The sequence below is a fragment of the Dermacentor variabilis genome, chromosome 8 (genome assembly GCF_050947875.1).
Source record: "Dermacentor variabilis isolate Ectoservices chromosome 8, ASM5094787v1, whole genome shotgun sequence".
Classification (NCBI taxonomy): Eukaryota; Metazoa; Arthropoda; class Arachnida; order Ixodida; family Ixodidae; genus Dermacentor; species Dermacentor variabilis.
In genome coordinates, this window is record NC_134575.1 from 94,017,106 (window position 1) to 94,041,485 (window position 24,380).

At 46.5% G+C, this 24,380-nt stretch overlaps 1 protein-coding gene across 3 annotated transcripts in view; it reads right to left on the reverse strand.

Moving 5' to 3' along the window:
- Window positions 1-482: 482 nt before the first annotated feature.
- Window positions 483-24,380, reverse strand: part of LOC142590415 (japanin-like) — a 160,837-nt gene continuing 136,939 nt past the window's right edge. For 2 of the 3 annotated variants that reach the window (XM_075702509.1, XM_075702510.1), the window contains one exon: window positions 8,657-8,838. In XM_075702509.1, coding sequence (XP_075558624.1) covers window positions 8,696-8,838 — 143 coding nt within the window. In that variant the 3' untranslated portion in view covers window positions 8,657-8,695. Of the gene's footprint in view, window positions 701-8,656; window positions 8,839-24,380 lie in introns of those variants that run through there. The other variant, XM_075702511.1, reaches the window with a different exon arrangement.

The following is a 24,380-nucleotide window of genomic DNA, read 5'->3' on the forward strand; positions in this document are numbered from 1 at the left end:
TTAATAACTGGAGCCACGTAATTATCGCACCAGCGATAACACGAAAATGCAACGGCTGTCTGAGTTTTGATGGCGGCACGCACAGGAAGCCTAATGCTACCAGGAGGCGCAGCAGCATTACACCAGCCAACGAAGTATTCCATCCACAAAACGCAACCGCACGTCCTGGCTTGGAGAGAAGAATGTTAATAACTTAAGTGGCCGCATGTATTGGTCTATTTCATCGAATGATAATGAACAGTTCAATTTTCTGTAGCATACGAGGTTCGATGACTTTCTTATCGCGCACTTGTTTCTATATATGTATAATTCTTTCCTACCAAGAACTTCTATTTTGAATAAAATCGTGAACACTGGTAAAATATTTCATTACTTTATTTACATTTACATATGTGGAATAAAAGTGTTCAAAATTTCATGGAACCCCAGTTCAAACAGAAAAAGCTACAGAAAATTCATGGAGTTCATTCGTACACCGTCTTCTAAGCGAAGCTGTCTTTCTATCCAACCTTGCCGCCAACTGGTTTTGCACTGCTGGTACAGGTTTGGTATCTCACTATATATATAGATATATATTGAAACAAGTGCAAGCGCACGTAAGAAAGCAAAAACAAGCAGTTAATGTTGATGTTTCGGCTGGGGTCCGGCCTTCATGAAGACTGCGAATGCAGGCTCCCAGAGCTAAATGTGCACGTTTTCTCTGGAAGGGTGAAGCACATCGTTAAAAAATGCACAACAGCGTGAATACAAAGACTCGTAAAATATAAACATGTTGCATAGTGTAAATGTCGATGACAACACGCCACGCGAAGGTTATACATCATCAAATAAATCGGCACTCGCTGAAGGTTATCCTTAGGCAAGTGCCGATTTTTTTTATATTGTAAGCGTGTTGGGCGTAACTAATATGACTACAAGACGCTGCCAGTGGAGAGGGGTCGCATATTAGCATAGAACATGCGAGGGCTCGCAGCTACAAGAACAATGTTTTTCTTGTTATTTTTTTTGACGTTACTGCAGCTTTTGTGATATCGTAAGAAGCCGACAAACACTGACACCAAGGACAACATAGGGAAAATTAGTTGCACCTAATAGATGAAATAAAGAGACAATAAAGTAATGGAAATTAAAGTGGATGAAAAGACAACTTGCCGCAGGTGAGAACCGAACCCACAGCATTCGCATTTCGCGTGCGATGCTCTATCAATTGAGCTACCGCGGCGCCGTTTCCCCACCACTTTCTTGGATATTTATGTGTCCTAGCAGAACCCTGTGAGTGTTAGTAAGTGCCACCACTCACAGACCTTGGCGGCTTACGTGGAACGTCCTTTATGCCGCAGACATCCCGTTTTGGGTGAAGGCAACTGGTCAATAAACCCACACATGCTACCTGAAGGCATCAATGTTGCTGGATTCGAGACCCTCGTTATGTAATAAACGAAAAAAGGGGTTTAACCGAGGAGCCCGATTTTTATTAAGCGTATCATAATAAGCCAACAAACACTGACACCAAGGACAAGATAGGGGAAATTACTTGGGCTTATAAATGAAATAAAGAAACGATAAATTAATGGAAATTAAAGTGGATGAAAAACAACTTGCCGCAGGTGGGAACGGAACCCACAACCTTCGCATTTCGCAAAGTTTCTAGTTCGGTTCCCACCTGCGGCAAGTAGTTTTTTTATGCACTTTAACTTCCATTAATTTATCGTTTCTTTATTTCACTTATTAAGCAAATGTAATTTCCCCTATGCTGTCCTTGGTGTCAGCGTTTGTTGGCTTTTTGGGATTAATAATCATCGGGCCCCTCGGTTAACCCCCTTTCTTCTCGTTTATTGCAGCTTTTGTGATATATATATATATATAAAATCTTTTTGCCAGCTCCAGCAACTCGTTTTATCTAGCACCGTCAATGAAGTGTCAGTGAGTGTGTCTGCTTCGGCGTAATCATCCAACAAATCGCAACATAAAACGTATGCATGCAACGTCAGCTCACAGGTTTATTTAAAGCCAAGATGCACCAATAAAACAGTGCAACATATTCAGCGGCTGAATTGATTTCCTTATATTTCTCATATTGGCAGTGGCGTAGCCAGAAATGTTGGTGGGCGGGGGTTCATGTTCCAGCTCAGCCTCCTCCTGATAGAATTTGTCGAGGGATCAAATACATCAATGATAACTGCATTGTCATTGCCAAAGATTCTGCACGCGAATTCATGACGCTACGCACTGTCAAGACATGTAAAAGATGTGCTCTTTCATAGAAGAATATATTCGTAAGGCCCAAAAAATATTGCCAGAAATAACTGATACCAAGGCTTTCACGTTTTTTGTCTATTTAAAAGAATATATCACACAAACTTTAGAACTATACCGCTTCTAAACCAGCAAAGGAGTGCATGCTGCTGATATAAAAAACGTGAATGCCATGACATGAACAAGTTGAGGAGAAATACTTTAATGAAACTTTTTAATTCAAGAACCTTCTTTAAATTTTTTGTACACATGCAATGGCCAGGGGAAAATGTCCTTCGTTCCAGTGTATTGCGCAGTAGCAGCTGTCACCGATCGTGCGCTGTAATTGCACAATATTGTAGTCGCAACAGGGAGCACATATAAAAAGCAGTTCTGCAAAATATGCATTAGCAATGCGAAGACACAACGGAGTATACAAATGCGAAGATACAGCTTGATAAAGCGTAACTAAGCGTGCCTGGAAACAAAATTCAATGCATGTATACACAAAAGCTCGCAGGAAGATATTTAAATATACGTATAAGTCTCCAATAAATCTACGTATCTAAACAAAAGTCAGGGTATATAATGCATCAAACAAGGCAGATCAGCATGTTGCACAATCACAGATTAACATATCACAGAGTCCTAAGCCCCACCTCCCTCCCTCCACTCTCTCCTACGTATCGCGCGCGACGGAAGGCGGCGCGCTTCCATTCCGCTTTTCTCCCTCGCGCACACAAGACTGAGCCACCATCGTCGGCTCACCGATCCCCCCTCCCCCTTACGCTTTCACTTGCTCATACAGCATGCGGCTCGCTGTGACGATGTTAACGCCTTTGAAATTTGATGAATAAGCGCGAAAAGATGCACCGACCACGATAACCGAAAATTTAATTATGTTACGGCTCCCGTACGGGAGCCTTCTTCACAATAAAACCTATAACAGAGATACAACGTATATAAGTACGTTTCAGTACGTGACACAAGCAGCGAGTGTACACCATCGGAAGTGTCCCGTCATGCCTATTCAGCGTGTGCACCGTGGTCTCTATATGCAAGGATTTCAGATGCAGGCGTGACTCACGCTTCTATCCTTTGGCGAGGACACATGCATTTGCCCAGTCATTATGTAGCGTGTAGATTCCACATGTTCAGCAAGGGTATTTGAGGCCACGTGCCGTTTCTTGAAATCACCTGTCTCGCCGATATACTCGTAACAACAGTTCTCGCACGTTATGGCACCGGAGAAATTTTCCAGTCGTAATCTGTGTCTTACGTTTACTAAAACGTTTCTTAGTTTGCGGGTTGGCTGATGCGCAATTTTGACGTTGTACCTGCGCATTATACCACCTATGGTCTCACTTGTGGCAGGAACATATGGAATGGCAGATCAGTTGTTCGGAGACGACGTAGGACGCTGTCATTCTGGGAGTGACACTTCTTTCCTTACCGAGGACAAAAAGGACGGAGGGTAGCCACAGGTTCTTAAATCTTCACAGATGCCCATCACGTGGGCCGTGGTTCTGTCTCGTGCAAACGGTTTTTGCTCGCTGGAACAGCGTAGCAGGAACATACCATTTGTGTGAAAGCGGATGTACCAAGTTGAAATGCAGGTACCGGCCTGTATAGGGGGGGGGGGGGGGGGGGCTTCCTGTAGACGTTGAAAGAAAGGCCAGTGCCACCGCGCTTGACAATTAAATTAAAACGGTAGACACTGTATGCGTGTTGCTCGACAGTAAATTGAATCGCCTGTTCCACGCTGTTAAGACGAGCAGTGAAGGTAGCGAGAGCATCCTTGTGAATCATGCCAAAGCAGTCATCTACATATCGCAGGAAAACCTTTGTAGAAGGGGTAAAAGATGCAAACGCCCGACGTTCGACGTCCTCCATGACCAGATTCGCAGCAGAAAGTGATATAGATGCGCCCATAGCCGTGCCATGCGTTTGCAGCTAAAAATTATGTTGGAAAAGAAGTATATATTAGACAGACAGAACCTAAGAGACGGGACACGTCTGAAACTTCAATCGGAGACCCATCGGAGACCTATCGGGCTGCGACCCGTCCGCTTCGAGGGCAGCGGTGCAAACCTTAACTGCCAGTTCTACAGGAACGCTTGTCAATAGAGGCTTAACAGAAAATGAGACTATGACATTCCCACTGGACATTCTGCTTATAATTTTTTGTTGTTGTTAGAGAGGTGCTTCCCAATGTTTCGAGAAGCAATGTAGCGGTGGTGCTCACAGCTGATTGTTTTGGCATGTTCGCGAAAATTAGGTTTTCAGTATGTAGTTACATTTCCTTCATAGTGCAGACATGTGGTCAGAAATGCATTTTATTCGTCTAGACTTGCTCAGCATAACGCATTCGTCGGTTGGACGAATGTAGGGACTGCAAAAGTATTTATTTTAGATTGTGCCTCTAAAATTGAGCAATATTTTACCGCAATCGGCAATATTGGTCTGCCTAAGTGGTGGAAACGAGGAAATGTAAAAGTGCAGAGAACGAAGGTTTTTGCTCAAGCCTGGTAACGAGCAAAGCACGCAACGGCCAAGAGCACTGATTAAAGCGGCCCTTAAACCGTTCGACGATTTCGTACAAACGTACTGAGTCGTTAGGGTAGGGCCTTTTGATCAATAATTCATGCATCTAAGTGCTCCACGTAAAGCTTATAATTTATTATAAGCTTTAAAGGATGTACATCGCTACCAATCGCAGCACGCCACTCGGCTGAATTTTGAGCCGTCCCTGACCCGTTTACGTAAGTTGTCCTAATGATGCTAGAAGGGTGAGCTATCCGATTGGCTGCCCAGGGTGGTTAATCGATAATTTTACCAACTTTATGGTGAACAAATATTGGAACGTTTTTTTTTAATTCCAAATTGTTTCAATGGTATTTACTTTCTTTATATAAAGAAATAACAGAAAGAGAATGCACAAGGACAATTTATCACTACACGTACGCACTTCCGGTACAATGCGAGTGTCGTCTCCTTGTGTTGCAACGTGTTCCGTGTTGACCACAGCTCCGCGGTCAGCGTTGATTTCTATCTTTCTTTTCGCGAGTTAGCCAAACACAAAAGGAGAAAGAAGCTTGTTGCCAAATATTGCCATTTTTATTTGTAGTTTTATTTGAATGCATATTTTCGCATTTGACTAGGCCAATCCCTTTTTGCGCAACCCGTCGTAACAGAAGGTCCGTGACGTCGCAACAGTCGACCTTTGACATCGACAGCGACATCATGCTTGCTCATAGAATACTTTTTATTTGGCCACGGAAATTCAAGTTGCGGCGAATTGTTGCAGAGGTGCTGCAGGCAATCGAGCGCGCCGTTCCAATTGATGGGACAATCGGCAAATCGCACGGCTGCACACCGGGGCGCCACAATGCGCCCTTTCATCCAGTCATCGTTGCCCGAGGGCGGCCCGGTGCCCCTCGGTGCGATTTACCGAATTCGCCACAAAACAGACCTCAAACGGCAGCTGGAAAAGGGGTTTGTGTTTGAGTTTCCACGCAACCGAATAATGTTTTTCTTATACATTCAAATCACAATCCGACGCAATCATGTCTGTATGCTGTGTGTAAGTCGAACTTTACGAATATTCTGACGCATTTTACTCTGAGGAATTTGATTATTTCAGTAACGCCTACGCGCCAGGCGGAAGCCCTGCGTCGTTCGGGATCATATTTCTCATGCGCACAGCGACGCAAAAACTGGGCGCCAACATCGAATTTTCTGCAACACGGGGCCCTTGAGAGGAAGCTTTAGCTGGGGTGTTGCTATCTAAATACATGTAAAAGGAGAATTCCTTTTTCACGGCAGAACACTGCACGAAATTTGGCGAGATTTGTTGCCTTTGAAGGAAAAACTTAAAATCTAGGCACGGTTCGTTTATAATTTTTCGCTTACGTCGTCAATATTTTATTAAAAAGTGGCAAAAATCAAAAAAAATTTTAGAACAAAACTGTCATGTTTGCAACGCTGTACCCCAGCAATGAAAAATTAAATTATGTGAATGGCATGTAATGGTACGTCTAAAGCGGTCAACGTTGATCTTACGCATCAAATAAAAAGAATAGTAATATGGAAATAAAGGTTTTGCTGACCCCTTGAACACAACGTAACAATTTCACGTAAGATATAGAATGACATATCAAATTTGTTCGCCTTCAGTCATCTAGTGGACGCCGTTTACAGAACGGCGATATCTCTTCTTGATGCAGAGCTATTAATTTCTAAATTTCATGCTTCTATGTTTTTTTTTCAATATTTCGAATTCTTTCCAATATATTTAACAAAATTCAGGCCCTAAATCGAAATTCCGCTTCCAACAATCACTAAATATAACTTTGTTTCTGAAATGCAAGAAATTTAATTAAAATCACACTCTAAGAAATGTTTACACCCCTTGGGGTATATATTTGCCGCAAAACAATTATCTTCATCTGTCTTGCTCACATTTTCTTTCTTGAAAACGCGGCGTTCGTTACTTTCCTGTCCAGAATGCTCTGTCATACTGATAACGCGCATGCTGTTCGTGACTTGGTAGTACTGGGCTCGCAGCGTTAACGAAAGGAAATGCAGGCAAGACAGATGACGTTTATCGTTGTGTGGCAAATATACAACACAAACGGTGCAACTGTTTTTACAGTGCGGTCCAGGGCTTATCTCAGACGAACGTTTTTGCGTTTTACATGTACACTCTTGAAATGGTTGCACTCTTTGGTGTGTATGTTTGTCCCACAACAATATTCGGCGTCTGCCTTGCTTACGTTTCCTTTCTTGAAAACTCGGCGCTCGCTATTTTCCTGTCGAGAATACTGTGTCACACTGATAAAGTGCAAGCCGTTCACGACTGGGAAGTACCAGGCTCGCAGCGTTAAAAAAAGAAACGCGGGCAAGACATATGACGATAATGGTTGTGGGACAAGATAAGCCCCAAAGGGTGTAATTTTTTAACAGTGTATATGAATAGGCCACGTTGGAGTTTGACCCAAGCTAAAGCTACCTCTTAATGCTATGACGTTCAAATTCACCTCGGAGGTAAATTTGGAAATGGAAGTAACGCTTACCGCAAGAAACGTGGAGCAAGTCGAAAGCGGTACCTGGCGCGATACTTCACCCAGAAATGATGGCCATGAACGCACTAGAGCTTGTCATCTATCCGTGATTTCCTTCTTTTATGCTGTCGCCATGATTAACCGATGCTATTTTTCTTTCTCTCGCTTTCTGAGCATGGCCGCCTTAGTACAGTGTATTGTAAAACACCCTCTACTCCCAGGCTCATTCCGATGCCGGGTGATCGGGTGTCTGGTGACTGAAAGTAAGACGGAGACGATGTTGCTGACGCAGATATTAGTCCGGTGAAGCACGGTGTTACTGTAAGTGGATCAGAGATCAAAGCTATCTGCTCAGACATCAGTGTATTGAGGGGAGTAGGGGAATTTCGCGCAGCCACGCTGCCGGCTCAGCCATCTCAAACATGGCCTTCGAGATTTGTTTCTAGTCGTTGGAAGCGACCTCTGAAGTGTGGGTTAGGGCGCCACGCATAGCCCAAACAAAGGCAAGTCGAAGAATTTCAGTAGCCCAGAAATATTCACATAGCCAGCTACATAGCCAGCCCTGGCAACACTGGCCGAGGTGCAAACGTGAACGATCTGCACTGTGCAGCCATCTGTTGGCACAGAGCTCAACCTAACACAGTGGCAGTAACGAAGCGTATTCTGCTTTGCTGCCGGTGTAAATTTCTCGCAGGAGCGTAATCGTGAACACCTTGTTTTTCTATATGTTTAAAATCTTTTACATTTTGTAGAGCAATATCAGCTCTTTGTTTGGTTGTTGAAGCTCTGCGCCACAAGGTGGCTAAATCTTGCGGACCGATCTCAGTTTTGTTCAGGGACCGTAGACCGACCAGGGTGCTCATGTACGTCTAGGCCTATGCCTCCACCCATCCGTCGAAACATCCAGCTCGCCTGTGGTTACCGGAATAAAGGACACGCTCGGCGCTCCGACAGAATGCTCGCAACGCACGCTGCTTCGATAGCTCTCACTAGGGGTTCAACCTCCAGTTCTCCAACTTTTCCGCCAGGGGGCTGGCGGAGAAGCTGGAGAGGCTTCGCTCGCTCCGAGACAATCAGAAGTAGACGGCATGGCGTGCAATCATGACACAGAGTCAGTGAAGGCTAAGCTTAGCCCAGATAACACGGCAAAAGAGTTGAGAAAATTCACGTCTCTGGAGGAGGGTAACATGTAATCTGTAGCTCTCTTAATATGAGGCGCTTCACGCAAATTGTGGTGCGAATGATCAACTGTAGCTGTGCCATACGTGTCTACCAAATTTGTCTGAACCGTTTCATGGAATCCTTAATGACTGGCGATAGAGCTTGTTTAGTCATATTCAGATTACACAAGAACACCATTGAATATTTCAAAGGTTATTTTATTCTTGTTATTCATATCAAGGTCGGCAGTCGCCAGGATATGGAACTAATTTTGTATCGTTGCAGTTCGTGCGGAAATACATTTTTGTGATCTCATCTAGCTTTTCTTCTGTTTCTCTGTAATATTTGGCGGTCACCCAGAGTGAGCATATTGATGTTTCTGCAAGCAGAATCAATGAATATGATGGTAAGTACAGAGTAGGACAAGACTAATGTAGTATTCTCTATATTATTCAGGCGTTAAACTTTCATTGAAGGATGCGCTACTCGTTATGTCGCGAAGGTACTTTCTTGCAAACGCGGGAGCAAGAAATCACTACGAGAATGATTAGATATAGAGTAATGCAACTTAGTCGCTATTATGGACACGTCAACGCGATGAATAGACAATGTTTGACTGCATTTGCAATGAATGTGTTCAATACTTGTGATTTTCTTTAGTTTTATGTCAGGTGCCTTTAAGACAACGAGCAGAGAGGGAGAAAAGTTTAATGACACGAATTACAGAGAGGTCGGCCCGAGCTACATTCTTCCAGCCAGGTACTCTGCGCTCGGGGAAAGGCAAGAGGTAAAGAAAGAGGGAAAGATAAAGGAGCACGATTGCTTGGAAATGAAGAGAGGAGGAGGATATAAAACATATCAGAAACAATTAGGTCAACTCAAAGCCTATAATCCGGACCTCTACGTTTTAGAAAGTCAAGTAAGGTCTGGATGACCTGAAAATTATATTTAAAATTTTTCCAATTGCGTATTGCAACATCCTCCGACAACGGTTAGCTCTTGATGCGCATCAGATCGTTATTCAACGTCTGTCGCTCACCGATATACTGCGATCATTCAAATAGCACATAACCTTGTCGGGCCTTTGGGCCCTCATCTGCAGCGCGCCCGGGGGAAGCCTTTGAAACGCGTGCCACAACAGCACTTGTCGCATGGAGCATGCGCACCGATCGCGTTAGCGTAAGAAGTCCTGCTGGTAAGGTGGCTGCCCTATAGGAAGGCAGCGGAGACGGCACTCGCGGCTCTGTTGGGGCGCGGGCCTGATGAGGCGCTGGTGGGGCGCGGCCCCTCCATGTTTTTCCCGAGCGTGCTCCGGAGCGAGGGAAAAGCGTTTTTGCACAGTGTCCGCGCGAACGAGTGCTTTCCTTGTTCGCTTTTGCGACTGGGTCTGCGCACCCGGTTCTGCGCTTGCTTGCTTTTTTGCCTTACGTATTCTGTTATCGGCCGTAAGATTGTGGTAGTTGATGGTTTTTGATGATCGTTATTTCGTCGCTACCCTTTGTCAGTACATTTGGTTGCCTCGCTCTTTTGGTGCTTGCTTCTTCGCCTTGTTCTTTTCTGCTATCGGCCACGAGACTGCGGTAATTGTTCGAGTGGTTCGTTACATAGTAAACTATAGCGATTTCGGTTCTTTGCTCCAGTGGTTCTTTGTCGTGTTGTCGCGGCTCGCGGACTCCCTGAGCGAAGGAGAGGGGCCTTTATCTGACGCCCAACGTGGGGCCCGATGTCGCAGCGAAACAAATATACCTAGGGGGAATTGCCAGCTGTCTCCAGGTGGGGGCGTTTCGCTTGTCCCCGTGCTCGTGGTCCCTGCGGTGCGCAAGCGTACTCCAGAAAATGAGAGAAAATACGAGAAAGAAAGAAGAAAACCATGTTGGACGCCAGATGAAGACATGCATGCACATCCAATCAAGTACCTGACTAGACAAAGAGAACAACGGTAAAGTCTGTGCCGCCAATATCTCTGTGGTCTCCGAGACCGGTAGTGGTATTCTCACGGTACCGAAGTCGTTCAAAAGGTCAACGGGGGAGAAGACCAGAATCGAGACAGCACGTAAGCGATTTGCTGAAATGTTCACGGAGGCACCTAGCAACGTTAATGTGCTGACTCGTAGGATCGACACCGGATGCGCCCGCCCAATGCGTTTCAACCCGCGGCCCTTGAACATTCTCAAGCGAGCACTTCTTGACACTGCCCTAGACGAAATGATCGCCACCGGTGCAGTAAGACCATCTAAGAGCCCCTGGGCGTTTCCAATTGCACTAGCACCTAAGAAAGATGGCACGGCGCCGTGGTGTGTTGACTAACATCGGTTGAACGCTGTCACAGTTTGAGACTCGTACCCCTTCCCATCAGTGGATTCAATGATGCATTTATTCACTCGGGTCGGCAAAGTTCTTTACTATTTTAGAATGCAGCAGGGGCTTCCTGCAAATTCCGATCGCCCCTGCTCTATTGCAAAGACTGCAGTCACTTGCCTTCGGGGACTGTTCGAATTTGTCCGACGGCCTTTCGGTTTGTGCAATTTACCTGCAATCTTTCAGCGTGTAATAAATATTGTTCTTCAGGACGCCAAATTCAATAATGCGATGGCTTACATGAATGACGTGGTAGTGTTCTAGAAAAGCCTGGACGAGCATCTCCTTCATCTAACCACTGGTTTGTAACGAATGCAGGAGGTAGGCATCACCATTAACCCCCGAAATGTTCAGTTGGTTTCGAACAGAATCAACCTCCTAGGTTTTATTGCCGAGCAAGGCACATTGTGGCCAGACGAGGAGAAACTCCAGGCCATACTGCAGCTTCAATGACGAACAGACATCAAGAGCCTGCAGTAGTGTTTGGGCATGGTAGGCTTCTACCGCTACTTTATCCCTAACTGCGACGACCTGGCAAGCCCCTCCACCAGCTCCAACGGAAAGGTGCCCGTTGGTACTTGACTAACGTGGAGCAGGGATCATTTTGGGCTCTGTGATAGGCTATCGCCGATACCGCACATCTGCGGCTTCCCGACCTCCACCTACTATTCACAATGCAGACTGATGCAAGTGAGTGTGGCATCGGCGCAGTCTTGCTTCAGAAGCATCAACGGAGGAGCAGAACAGAACTATAACGTAACAGAGAAAGAGTTCCTAGCAATTGTATTTCCACTAAATACATTTGACATGCATTTGGCTAGGGCTGAGTTTACTATTCAGACTGACCACCAGGCGCTGACGTGGCTGTCGGAGCTACAAAACTGCGGTAGCCCATGAACTTAAATTATGGGGTTTTACGTGCCAAAACCACTTTCTGATAATGAGGCATGCCGTAGTGGCCGACTCCGGAAATTTTGACCACCTAGAGTTCTTTAACGTGTACCTAAATCTAAGTACACGGGTGTTTGCGCATTTTGCCCCATCGAAATGCGGCCGCCGTGGCCGGAATGTGATCCTGCGACCTCGTGCTCAGCAGCCCAACGCCATAGCCACTCAGCAACCACGGCGGGTTCCCATGAACTTGAAAATCAAGCTGTTTCTTTTAGTGCACATGTGCGCATTCTTTCTATCATACCTTCCCTCTCCCCTTACCTTTTCTTTATATTTCTAAGCGTGAATAAACCCGGCGTTCTTTGGCTCGTACGACTGTCTCGTTCACTAAGGGAGTGGCGTTGCCGCCACCCGTCAACCATCGTAGCAGTGGCTGCGAGAACCCCCACGGATACGCAACAGTGGCCGGGCACCGGCCACAATTTCAAGATACCCATCGGCCCAGCCACGGACAAGGCCCTCAAGCTTTCGGATTTTATAGAGGACAAAGATATGTGGCGCGCGTATCTCGTAAGAGTTAACGCTTGCTTAGAAGCAAACGAGGTTACAGGCGACGCCAAGAAGTGGGCCCTGTTGGTTGCGGCCTTAGGATCTAGGACCGTGGAGATTCCTTGCGGTAGAGTAGCACCTAGAAAATTGAGCTCGCTAAACTCCTGTGGTTGCGCCCCAGAAGCGCAACCACAGAAGCTACGTCGCTCCGCACGATCAAAGGAACCTGGGGCGCAATCGGAGATATTTTGTTCGATGCGCGTTCTGTTCAGTTGCTGCAACGTCACAAAGTTGCAGTATGCAAAATTTGTGACAGCGGGGCGAAGAGAGCAGCCAATCAGGAAGCGGTGACCTCCCCGGAAGTTTACTTCCGTCGTTTGTCGTCTGCTTGCAGACAGTACACTACAAAACTAAATGATTCTAGTCTTCCAAATGAATGCAATCTTTATCTAAAAAAATGTATTTTTTCTTCTCAAGCCCAAACGCGTTTTCAAATAGTAGTACGTGTGGCTACTGCAATTTATAACTATTACTTTCTTTGCGTCGTCCCTTCCCTGGGTGCTGTCGCGCACAGCGAGAAGAAAAAAGAAAAAAATAACGACGGGAAGAGTGGCGCACTTTTCAAGAGGCAGCGACAACATTCCAGTGGCTCCCGGCACCGATGATGGGGTCGATTTCTCTGTACAACCAACGAATTATTTGTTTCGAGAAACAAAAACGACGCCATAATTCACTTTCTGCCATTTCTACAAACGCGTTTCGCACCCCCTCCCGCTCTCCTCCGTCCTCTAGAAACGCCAGCGCAACAACCTATGTTCCCAACGGAAGCGCCATTTTCTCGAAATAAACTATGAATTGAATTCAAACGTGGCATGCCGCAGCCGCCTGTTGGATCCAATCCAATCCACCAGACGTGTCATGAGAAGCCGTATGATCGCTCCAAACTTCCCAGCTCCCGTCGGGTTCGGCGCCTAGCAGACGAAATGCTCGGTGGGAGGATGATTAACATGAGCGTGTCGTCATTTTGACGTCATCAAAAACGTGGCCGCGCCCCGCGGCTGGCGACGTCGGCGAGGAGTGGGCCAATCGTGCGCGCCGGTAACCGAACGAACGCGCCGAACAACCATCTCCGATCGCACCCCTGCCATCGTGAAACCGAGGGGAGGGTAATCACTGGACTTCATGCAACCAATTGAGAGCCGATACCAATGGGAAATTATGGCATGTGATGTTATGGACCCGTACGCCAGATTAGCTAAAGGGAATCGGCACTTGTTAGGGATCACTGACCATTTCTCCAAATGGGAAATTGGTAGAACTGTGCCCGCTACGTAAGCTAGATTCTAAGATAATCTGGGACAGGCTGTTGGAAGCATTCACCCGTTTCGGTTGCCCAGTGAGCTTACCACAGACACTGACACCTATTTCACAGGCAGGATATTTGTTGACACTTGCAAAGCTTATGGCGTGCAGCAGAAAACAACGACACCCTACCACACTCATGTCAACATCACAGAGCCTGTCCACAGTAACCTTAAGACAATACTGGTGGCTTTCACAGAGCGGCCAAGGACTCGGACGTTCGTATCCAGGAGGTGGCATTCACGACTAGCACAGCGGTAAACCGGCTGACAGGGATTACGCCAGCGGCCATTCTTCTCGGTCGCAAGCTCTGTTTTCCTATTGAGCATGCACTCACCAATGGTTCTGAATTACCCACTTGCAATTACTGTACGTTCACACAAAATCATTCCAGCCGCCTGACCCACACTCTGAAGGAGGCCAGGCAAAGCTTGGACGTTGCCCGCCTGGAACATGGCAAATAATACAACAAGGACAGGCGGTCCTTGGACTTCGTGGTCGGCGACTAAGTGCTCCGCCACACGCACCCACTCAGTGATGCCGCAAAAGGGTTTGCTGCCTCCTTCGCGCCTAGTTGAGATGGCCCTTACGTGATCGCGAAACTCATTTCTAGCTTGGTGTACCTTCTGCGGGAAAAACACGGTAGCAGAGTAACGAGGTCCGTAAACGTACACGACCTCAAAGCGTACTACGTGCGCCCATCAGACAGCTAACCGTGCTTCATCATTACACGAGTTCAGAAATTAACGCGGCTGTGCCCTGCATCAATTATCTGTTAATCGCCACGTTTTACGTATGCTATGCTTGGATATCCTTGCCTTACGCAGAACGCCACGCTACCACTCCAACGGGCGTGGCCACCCTGGATGCCACAATGGCCCATCGAAACATCACCTACGTCGTCGGCGTCTCACCTAGGCAACCGATGTGCGCTGGCGTGGGTTGAGCGAAAAGTACATAGTGCAAAGAGTGCGCGCCTTGAGCGCACGCCACTTGAAGCAGTTACATGGAGCTCCGAACGACGCCAGATACCGCACGTTCAACCGCATGCTGCAGCCCTCATTCAAGACCATCGCGTGCCAACTGCCCCGAACCTTTCGCCTCGCAACACCCGTGATGTACTCGACAAGGACGATGCATGGTGTTGTAGTACATAGTGTTGTCGGGCGTAGTGTTGTCGGACAACCAGGAGGGTGTCCGGTCTTGCGCGGGGAGGAGTGTCTGGCCTTTGGGCCCTCCTCTGCAGCGCGCATGGGGGAAGCCTTTGGAACTCGCGCCACAACATCACTCGCCGCATGGAGCATGCGCACCGATCGCGTTAGCGTAAGAACGCGCGCGTGGGCTGCCGGGAAGGCGGCTTCCCGATAAGAAGGCAGCGGTGACTGCACTCGGGGCTTTTTTGCGGCGCGGGCCTGGTGAGGCTCTGGCGGGGCACGGCCCGTCTAGGTTTTTCCCGAGCGTGTTGCGGACAGAGGGCAATGCATTTTTGCATAGTGTCCGCGTGTACAAGTGCTTTTCTTGTTCGCTATTACGACTCGGTCTGCGCACCCGGTTCCGTACTTCCTTGTTTTTAAAAAGAAAGATTTACTGTCAGCGAACTTGCGATTTCACCGTGGCCGTGCTCCGAGAAGGCACATGACTTCCCACCACGTTCCTCGTCGTTGCGTTCGCCTCTGCTCGTTCGCCAGCTGCGCCGCATGCCTGATAACATGGAGGGTTGAAAAGGAGAGCTCGCGTGCGCCGCAACCACACTTGAGGTGGCAGTATGGACTGCGACAATGCTGATAAGCAGGAGGAGGTCTGGATTCGACATCGGAATGAGGTGAAGAGCAAACGAATCGCCCAGGAAACAGACGAACAGCGCGCCGAACGACCGGCTAAACGCCGAAACATAGCTAGACAACCAGACTAATCTGCACTTGCAATCAAGATTTACCAAGGCTAACCATGTTATATAGGCCTTAGGCTTCGCTACGTATATCCTGGCATAGCCGAGCTAAGCCACTACCAATTTTTTCGCCTTGCGTATTCTGTTATCTACCGTAAGATTATGGTGGTTGATGGTTTGTGATGACCGTTATTTCATCGCTACCCTTTGCCAGTACATTTGGTTGCCTAGGTCTTCTGGTGCTTGCTTCTTCGCCTTGTTCTTTTCTGCTATCGCCCACGAGACTGCGGTAATTGTTCGAGTCCTTCATTACATTGTAAATTAAATCGGTTTGTGTTCGTTGTCCCACTGGCCCTTTGTCGTGTTGGTCGCGGCTCGCGGACCTCCTGAGCGAAGACGAGGGGCCTTCAACCTACAGTCTCAGGCACATTGCATAGCCCACAATCTGGAGAATCGTTTACGAATGTTTACGAGAACGTGTGTTAAGATGCTCAAAATTGGCATTCTTCTTGAAGAAAGCATACAATATACCGAAATTTCGGTAATTCTTAATGATTCAACAGGGTTAAGAAAGTGACTCCAATGAGAGAAGCCATAGCTTTGTAGATATGAATTTTGTTTACATATAGCAGTCTCCATTGATTGCTGCGACGATTTAATAGTTCAGGCGAACTTCTTGTCAAGCAGATTTTATTCATATGCAGCTCGTGTACGTCCTGTGTCGTAAATCCTGTTTTTGTGTGTTGGTTTACTGGTGCTGTGCCAGTCTTTAGGATTATACCGAAGTTTATAAGTAGATAATTTGCGGTATTTATAGTTATTCCCTATTGAATGATTTGCAAAGAAAGAGCGTTCGCCACAAGGTGTCTTAAGAGAAACATTTCCTTCCGCTAAGTACGTTTCAAACTTTGTGCTATACTTTTCTTGCATACACGCATATTTCACCATAGTAGTTAAAACACAATTCAGAAATACTACGATAAAGATCTTTAGAAGTTGTGAATGGTTTTTGTTATATTGTTTAACGAAAATACAATTTCTTTTTCTGAAGCAGATTTTTAATTTTGGTTTACTTGTATTTAGCCCTAATTATTGATTGCTTATTTCTTTTTCCATCATTTTACGTTGTAATGACGGTGAAGAACACCGTAGCACAAGTGCCAATCATGAAATATTTGATTCGGCGAACATTTGCCCACAACGAAAGTGACACTCGAAGCACAACAATAGCAGCGAGAAAAGGCGGCGATCGTCGAAAGTCTGGCCTGCGGGTCAAGCGCGTAGGCTTTTATGCATGACTCGTTGAATGTTCTAGCTTTATCGCTGGTCCCGAGTGCCTCCCAAGAAGAACTATACCCGCCATGGTTGCTCAGTGGCTATGGTGTTGAGCTCCTGAGCACGTGGTCGCGGGAACGAATCCTGGCCACAGCGGCCGCATTTCGATAGAGGCGAAATGCGCAAACACCCGTGTACATGTGTTTAGGTACACGGTAAAGAACCCCAGGTGGTCGAAATTTCCGGAGTCCTCCATTACGGCGTGCCTCATAATCAGAAAGTGGTTTTGGCACCTAAAACATCATAATTGAATTTTTAAAGAGTACTACACAATTCGTGGTGCACATACAATCCGATTACAAATGATCGGCGAGAACACACATAACAGCTCGATTCAATGATAACATGCGAGTAAGGTACGGGCAGGTGCGCCTTGCGCTGTGCAATAACATTAATTTCGCGGATGAAATACAGTCACCGAGAAAAGGGTATACATTCAAGGGATCTTAGGTATCCCTGCGTGGATGAATACGAAAACATGTCGACGTCTCTCCGATGACGCCTCAGACTCGTTCCGCACTTGCGTGGACGTCCAAAGGAGCTGGGCTCAGCTGCAGACTTCGAAGTCGAAGTCGCAAGTCCATCGTTCGGAACGCACGACAGAACTCACTGAAATCACCGCACCGACTATAGACCCACCGCACAGTTGCCGCTCCCCGGCAGGTGTAGCATATACAACTGTGTTACCGCGAAACGCTTACGACGAATGCTATGCGCGAAGCAGAGCTTTCTGGTACTTTTTTCTTTCTCGCGCACGGCCGGGGCCGCCACAGCGCCTGTGGTTGTGGTGGTGATGATGAGGATGATGATGATAATTTATTGGCAGCCCCTTTGAAACCAGCGGTGACATAGAGTCGCCTACCCTGCTTGATTTAATCACGTACGTTATACGCCTTTTTCATCCCAGTATTTTTGTATACGTGTTCTTAGACTCTCTTTTGCTGAGCACGAGGTCGCGGGATCGAATCCCGGCCACGGCGGCCGCATTTCGATGGGGGCGAAATGCGAAAACACCCGTGTGCTTAGATTTAGGTGCACGTTAAAGAACCGCAGGTGGTCAAAATTTCCGGAGTCCTCCACTACGGCGTGCCTCATAATCAGAAAGTGGTTTTGGCACGTAAAACCTCAAATAATATGATTATTATTATTATAAGACTCTCTTTCTTCCGTCCTAAACTTCTCTATCCACCTTGTACTACTACTTATGCCGGTACATGATCTGGTTGTATCAGTCTCTTCCCTGCTTTTTTTTCTCGATGTATACTCTAAACGAATCTTGCTTATATCGTTTGCTGACCGATGGATGCGCTCTGGTGAATGCCATCTGGTGGTGCTTCAAGGAACCACTCCTCTATCATTGGTGAAAGCGCACGTGCCGCCACTTTTTGTACAATCTCTACGTCACACAGCCGCATTTTTTGTTCGATGAGCCGTATAATGCACACACAATAATGAGACGTGCCAATGCCCCCCTATTGAAAAGTATCGTCCGGATGCTGCAAATGCGAGAGCAAGGAAATAAAGCACAATTAGTAAAATAAGATAACAGAGAAGCCGCTACACAGTTCGTGTCACGGATACAATCTCATTATAAGCTGTACGGCGCGAACATACACAACTCATAGAATCAACTACAACATTCGAGTAAGTTCCGAATCATACAGGCGCGTCTTCTGCCGAGCGATACCTGTAAGTAGTTAATGGGTAAAATGATGTCCCCGAGATAAAGATAAATAAGTACACGTGTCAATATCTCCCTCTTACAAAGCATCGTCTTACAAACACGACACACATAAGAAATACTAAAGCAGACATACTAAAGAAAAACAAACAAACAAAAAGCTCCCGAGATCATTAGCGCCGGTAGAAGAACTTAAAGCGCACAACATGGACTATATCATGAAATGAGCGGCGCCGCTGTGATCGAGAAATGCCGATTGGTACGACTGCATAGTCCAATGCGCCAATACGTCGGATGTTCTCGTAGGGTCTGAAATAGCCCGGCAAAATTTTCTCGCTACGGCCTCGTCGGCCTGTGGGGGTCCAAACCCAAACACGGTCGCCGGGCTGGTGCTCCACGTAGCCTCGACGAAGATTGTAGGGCTTGTTGTTGGTTCTCCGCTAACACAATTGGTTGTAGCGATTCCGCTGGCCTTGTTGGTGGTGTCTTGCATCGCTGACAGTTTCTTCATGTTTTGACGTAACAGGTGACGTCGATCGCAAGGTGCGGCCAGTAATAATTATACTCAATCTTCGCAATGGTTCGAGAAATGCCAAGGTGCCCAGTAGTCGGACGGTAATGACGGGCATGTAGTACCTCGGACGACAGAGCTAAAGGCACAATAAGAACGTAGCAAGCACGCTCTGGCGAAAGGTTCTTCGTTACAAGGACGTCGTTGTGCAAGGAAAACGAAGACATTCCACGCCGAAATACCCTAGCGACAACGTCGATCTTGTATTCTAAGTACTCCATAAGGCTTCGTAACTGCGGGTCTGCTCCGAGCTGTTTGTTGAATTCGTCTGCGTTTATTGCAACTAGGAAGGCGCCGTCCTACAGTTCACCTTGTAGCGGCGGGTCAGTAGGGGCACGCGACAAGCAGTCGGCATCAGACTGCTTCTGTCTAGGCTTATCGACCACTATGATGAAGGTTTCCTGGAGTCCCAAACTCCCTCGAGCCAGGTGAGCGGAACGATGATTTAACTTTGCCAGCCAACACAAGGCGTGGTTGTCGCTTACTACTTCGAAGTGCTTGTCGTATATGTAAGGCCATTTCTCGCCGTAGCCCTAATCACCACTGGGCAATCTTTTTCCGTCGTTAGATAATCGGCTTCCGCTTTCGACAGCGACCTGCTAGCGTAAACTATTACGCTTTCAACTCCGTTCTTCCTTTAAGCTAGCATGGCACCGAGGCCTAGGGTACTTCCGTCGGTGGGGTATTCCTCCTCGTGTCTTTGTCGAAGAGTAAAAGTACCGGTGGCGACTGCACCCGTCGTTTCAGCTCCTGCAATGCGTTGACCTGCTCTGTTTTCAACTTATAGTCGACGTCAGATTTCGTGAGATAGGTCAATGACTCGGAAACACGTGAAAGTCTCTGACAAAGCACATGTAATAGGCACACAGGCCAATAAATCCGCGCACTGCCTTCTTGTCGACGATGGCAGTTGTCTTCTTCGGTTATGAAGGTACTCCAGACTTCTTGATGACATGGCCAAGACTACGTTAAGACTCTTGATAGACTCTAAGACTTTAGACTCTAGACTTTAGGACTCTTGTTAAGACTCCGGGAGAAATACATTCCCAAAAAATTGAGATTAAGCGATATCTGAATAAAAAGAAACGTTTGTTTCGAAAGGCAAGAAGCGCAAAATCTGTTGAAGCTAAGTCGGAATATTTATCGTTTTCTAAAGAATGTGCATTACATATTGAGGCTGCCAAATATAAGTTTTTCAACCAGGATATTTCGCAATTTCTAAAAACAGATCCAAAAAAAATTTTGAAGTTCATTTCTCCCGCATCTACAAAAGAGCTACCTGTTTTTGACACTGAGTCTGGAGCTGTAATTGATGTCATGGATGTTGCTGATCGGTTTAATTTATTCTTTTGTAGTGTATTTAATGACCAAAGCCCGAGCTAAGTCATCACAGTTTTCTGATAGTTCTCCATTTATGAAATATATAACTGTGACAAGTGACGGTATTGTGAAAGCTATTGAGCGTTTACCATCGTTTTCTAGTCCAGGTACTGACGGTATTTGTACTAAGCTACTAAACATGACAAAGCAAAATTCTGCTCTTATACTTACACTATTGTTTCAACAGTCTCTCGACACCGCCAAAATTCCAGACGACCGGAAACTGGCACATGTGATGCCAATATATAAAACCGGCGACAAAAACAAGCTAACAAACTATAGGCCCACATCCCTTACCTCTGTTGTATGCAAACTATTTGAACACGTATTATCTTCTCAAATCATGCAGTACATGGCTAGCAACCAGATTCTATTTGCAAACAAGCATGGTTTTCAACGAGGCCGGTCATGTGAATCCCAGCTTCTTGAACTACAGACATTCACCTTAACCTTCACGAATTTACACAAACTGACGCCATATTGATAGATTTTGCTAAAGCCTTTGACCGTGTGGCTCATAACCGCTTCATATATAAAATGAAGCTGAATAATGTTGCCGAAAAAGTAATAAACTGAATTAAAGAATATTTAAGTAACAGACGACAAGCTGTCGTAATCAATAATGTCCGTTCGTCATTTCAACCTGTTCAGTGCGGTGTGCCTCAAGGTTCCGTTTTGGGACCCACTCTATATTTAATTTATATAAATGATATTCATCAGGGTATAGACTCAGAAATCCGGTTATATGCCGACGATTGTGTTCTGTATCGGCGATTAAAGTGTAAGGCTGACTGTGATAAATTACAAAATGACTTGAACAGGATTGAAAGACGGTGCTCAGACTGACAGATGCGCGTAAATACCTCGAAAACTAAACTTATGAGATTTAGTACTTGCAGTGAAATTACGAAGCACACATACTTTCCTAATGGTGAGGCTCTAGAAACTGCAGAATCATTTAAATATCTAGGTTTTTATCTTTCTCCGACTTTGTCTTGGCATAATCAGGTGGGTTGTATTGTTCCCGCTGCATGCAAATCTCTTGGCTTCATTCGTCGAATGCTTCGTCAGGCTAATAGTGATACCAAGCTTCTTGCATATACCACCGTACTTCGTTTAAAGCTTCAGTATGCCTCATTTATATGGAACCCGCGCCAAACGCATCTTATTAACAAATTAGAATCTTTCCAGAACAAGGCAGCGCGTTTTATTACAGGTAACTATTCAACATTCAAGTATTACCAAAATAAAACATGACCTAGGACTTATCCCATTGCAGACCAGACGAAAGATATCTCGCCTAACTTTCTTCCACCAGCTTTTTCATCACCCAAATATATTCTCTCAGGCACACATCTTACCAGCCAAAATGAAATTCTCACAAATTGATCACGAATGTAAGGTCGAACAACCATTTGCACGTACTAAACTATTGCAGTTTTTATATCTGCACTTAGCCATTTCGGAATGGAGTCATCTCCCAAGCTGACATAACTGACCATATTATATTCAAACAAGCACTTAATGAAACATTCGTAAATTAATAACATTAACATTTCTTCATGCATTTCTTCAGATGTCAGATTATTGTTTGTATAATGTAGGAATTATTGGCGCATGATGTTGTCGAATTACAAGTGATGTAAATGTTGCATAGCAAATACTACTTCATATAAGGATATTCGACTTACAATGTATGGTGTATATCATTGCATATTGTATATCAGTTGTTCTCTCTCCCTCCCCCCCCCCCACGGAATGCCCAAGCTGGGCCTTTGGGGTGAATGAATGAAAAAGACGAAAAAAGAACAAAAGTTCTTCGTAAGCAAAACGGCATTTTTGGCTTCAGGATGAGCCCAGATAACTTGATCACCGCTTATATTTTGTGAAGCAGGTTCAGCTGATCGTTGAAATTTCTGGTAAGTACTAAAACGTGATCCAAGTAAACGAGACTAGTCTGCCACTTGAGTCCGGCCAAGACTTTGTCTACCACGTGCTGAAATGTGGCAGGCACATAGTTCGAACGACATGAACTTGATTCCACAGAGGTCGTTCGACGATATAAACGCGATGTTCTCTCGATCCCTCTCGTCGACTTCAATTTGCCAGTAACCAGTCTTCAAAACCATCGACGAAGAGTACTTAGCATGGCAGAGCCGGTCTGAAGCATTGTCTATACGTGGGAGGGGTAAACGTCCTTCATCGCGACTTTGTTCACGCGGCGATAACCCACGCAGACTCGCGCAGTTCCATCCTTCTCCTTCGCTGAAAGCACAGTAGACGGCCATGGACTTTTCGATGGCTGGATAATTTTGGCACGCAGCATTTAATCGACTTGTTGCTTTATGACGTGTCGGTGCCGCGTGGAAACGCGGAATGGCTTCTGACAGGGTGGCCGAGCGCATTCTTTGCTTAACATGCGATGCTCAGCAACTGGTGTTTGCCGAATCCTTTATGACAACGAAAAATACTCCTTGTATTGCTGCAGGAGACCGTGGCGCTATTTTTGCTTATCCAGGGCAAGACCAGAATATCGAAAGTTGGTTAACGAACGCACACCGTCGTTTTAGTTTTGGTAGAATCCGAGAGGCCAAATGTATTGTTGATAGCTGTTATTTCCAGAATGTATGCAATCTTCGTGCCCTTATCAGTGTTTATACTTCCGGCTTAAGTTCGCCACCATTACCTGCCATTTCCTCCGTGTAACTGGATAATACCTCTCGAGACGCCAATTTCGCAGTCTTGTAGCAGGCGTTGGTCGGTCTCAGCGATGACTTCCATGGCTTGGGCTGCTCTGTGGCGACGGAAATGTTGATGCTGGCGCGTCGCGGAGTGCTGACTTTGTCTTAAGTACACTCAAGGCATGCTGACTGGAAGTCATGTTCGGTGGTATTGCTAGGTCCATGAACAGCGTCAGACTTTAGGTCAATGCCTGCGTCGTGTTGACTCAGAAAGTTCATGGTCCACTGAAGATGGAATTGCCTGCTCCTGTGTCTAAAAGAGCTGATAATTCGTGGCCGTCGAGAAGCACGTCGAGGTCGGTGGTTTCCGTCTTGTATTGCAGTTAGGTCGCGGCGTCGGGTCACGGTTGTGTTGCATCATCACGCTGCTGTTCCCTTTCGTAGGCACGTCTTCTGTACGTAGCGTAGTCTTCGCTTCTATGCTTGGTCGGGATGGCGGTGTGTCGTTGCTTCCTCGTCAAGCTGGGCCTTGAAGAGTCGTCGTCGGCGGTTGAGGATAATCGCCATTTCAAAGGACAGCAACCGCAGGTCCATCGGTTGCTGCTTTTAGATTTCCGGATATGGGCTAACTAAGCGTTCACGGATTGAGCCAGTGTATGTTTGGCACTGCGCCAAGAGGTAGCGGCCAGGTGATGGTGAACGGAGAGATCGTTGGGTTTCCAGTCAGCAGTTGCCAGGTAATCGGCGATGTCCCGTGATCGTTGCCCTTGCTGCGGGCACGATGCGTTCACACTGAATCCTCCTATTCCCACCTGGTGGTATAAGCATCGGCTGTAGATGTGTCGGCTTCTCCGCAGCGATAGATGAGCGGGTGGTGGTCTGGAGCGCGTCATATGTCCCTCTTCCTGGGGAAACTGGGATTGGCATCGGGTGGGCTTGCTGGCGGCCGACCACGGACTTGCAGCGTTTCGGAGCTCTGACCAGCGCGTGGAGGAGCACCCTGGCGGCGGGCGACGGCGACGTAAGTCATCGCTTCCTGTTGGGGCTGCGCCAATACGCGCTGCGCCTCAGGCACTCCGAGTGATCGCTTAACATGTTCTTTGACGCTGTCAGCGATTGAAGCTGAGGCAGCCACCTTTAAAATACATTCTGCAGTTCCACAAGAACGACCACTCTGATGAGCTCACGCAAGTCGTCGGTGCCGATTGCTCAAACATCGGCGTAG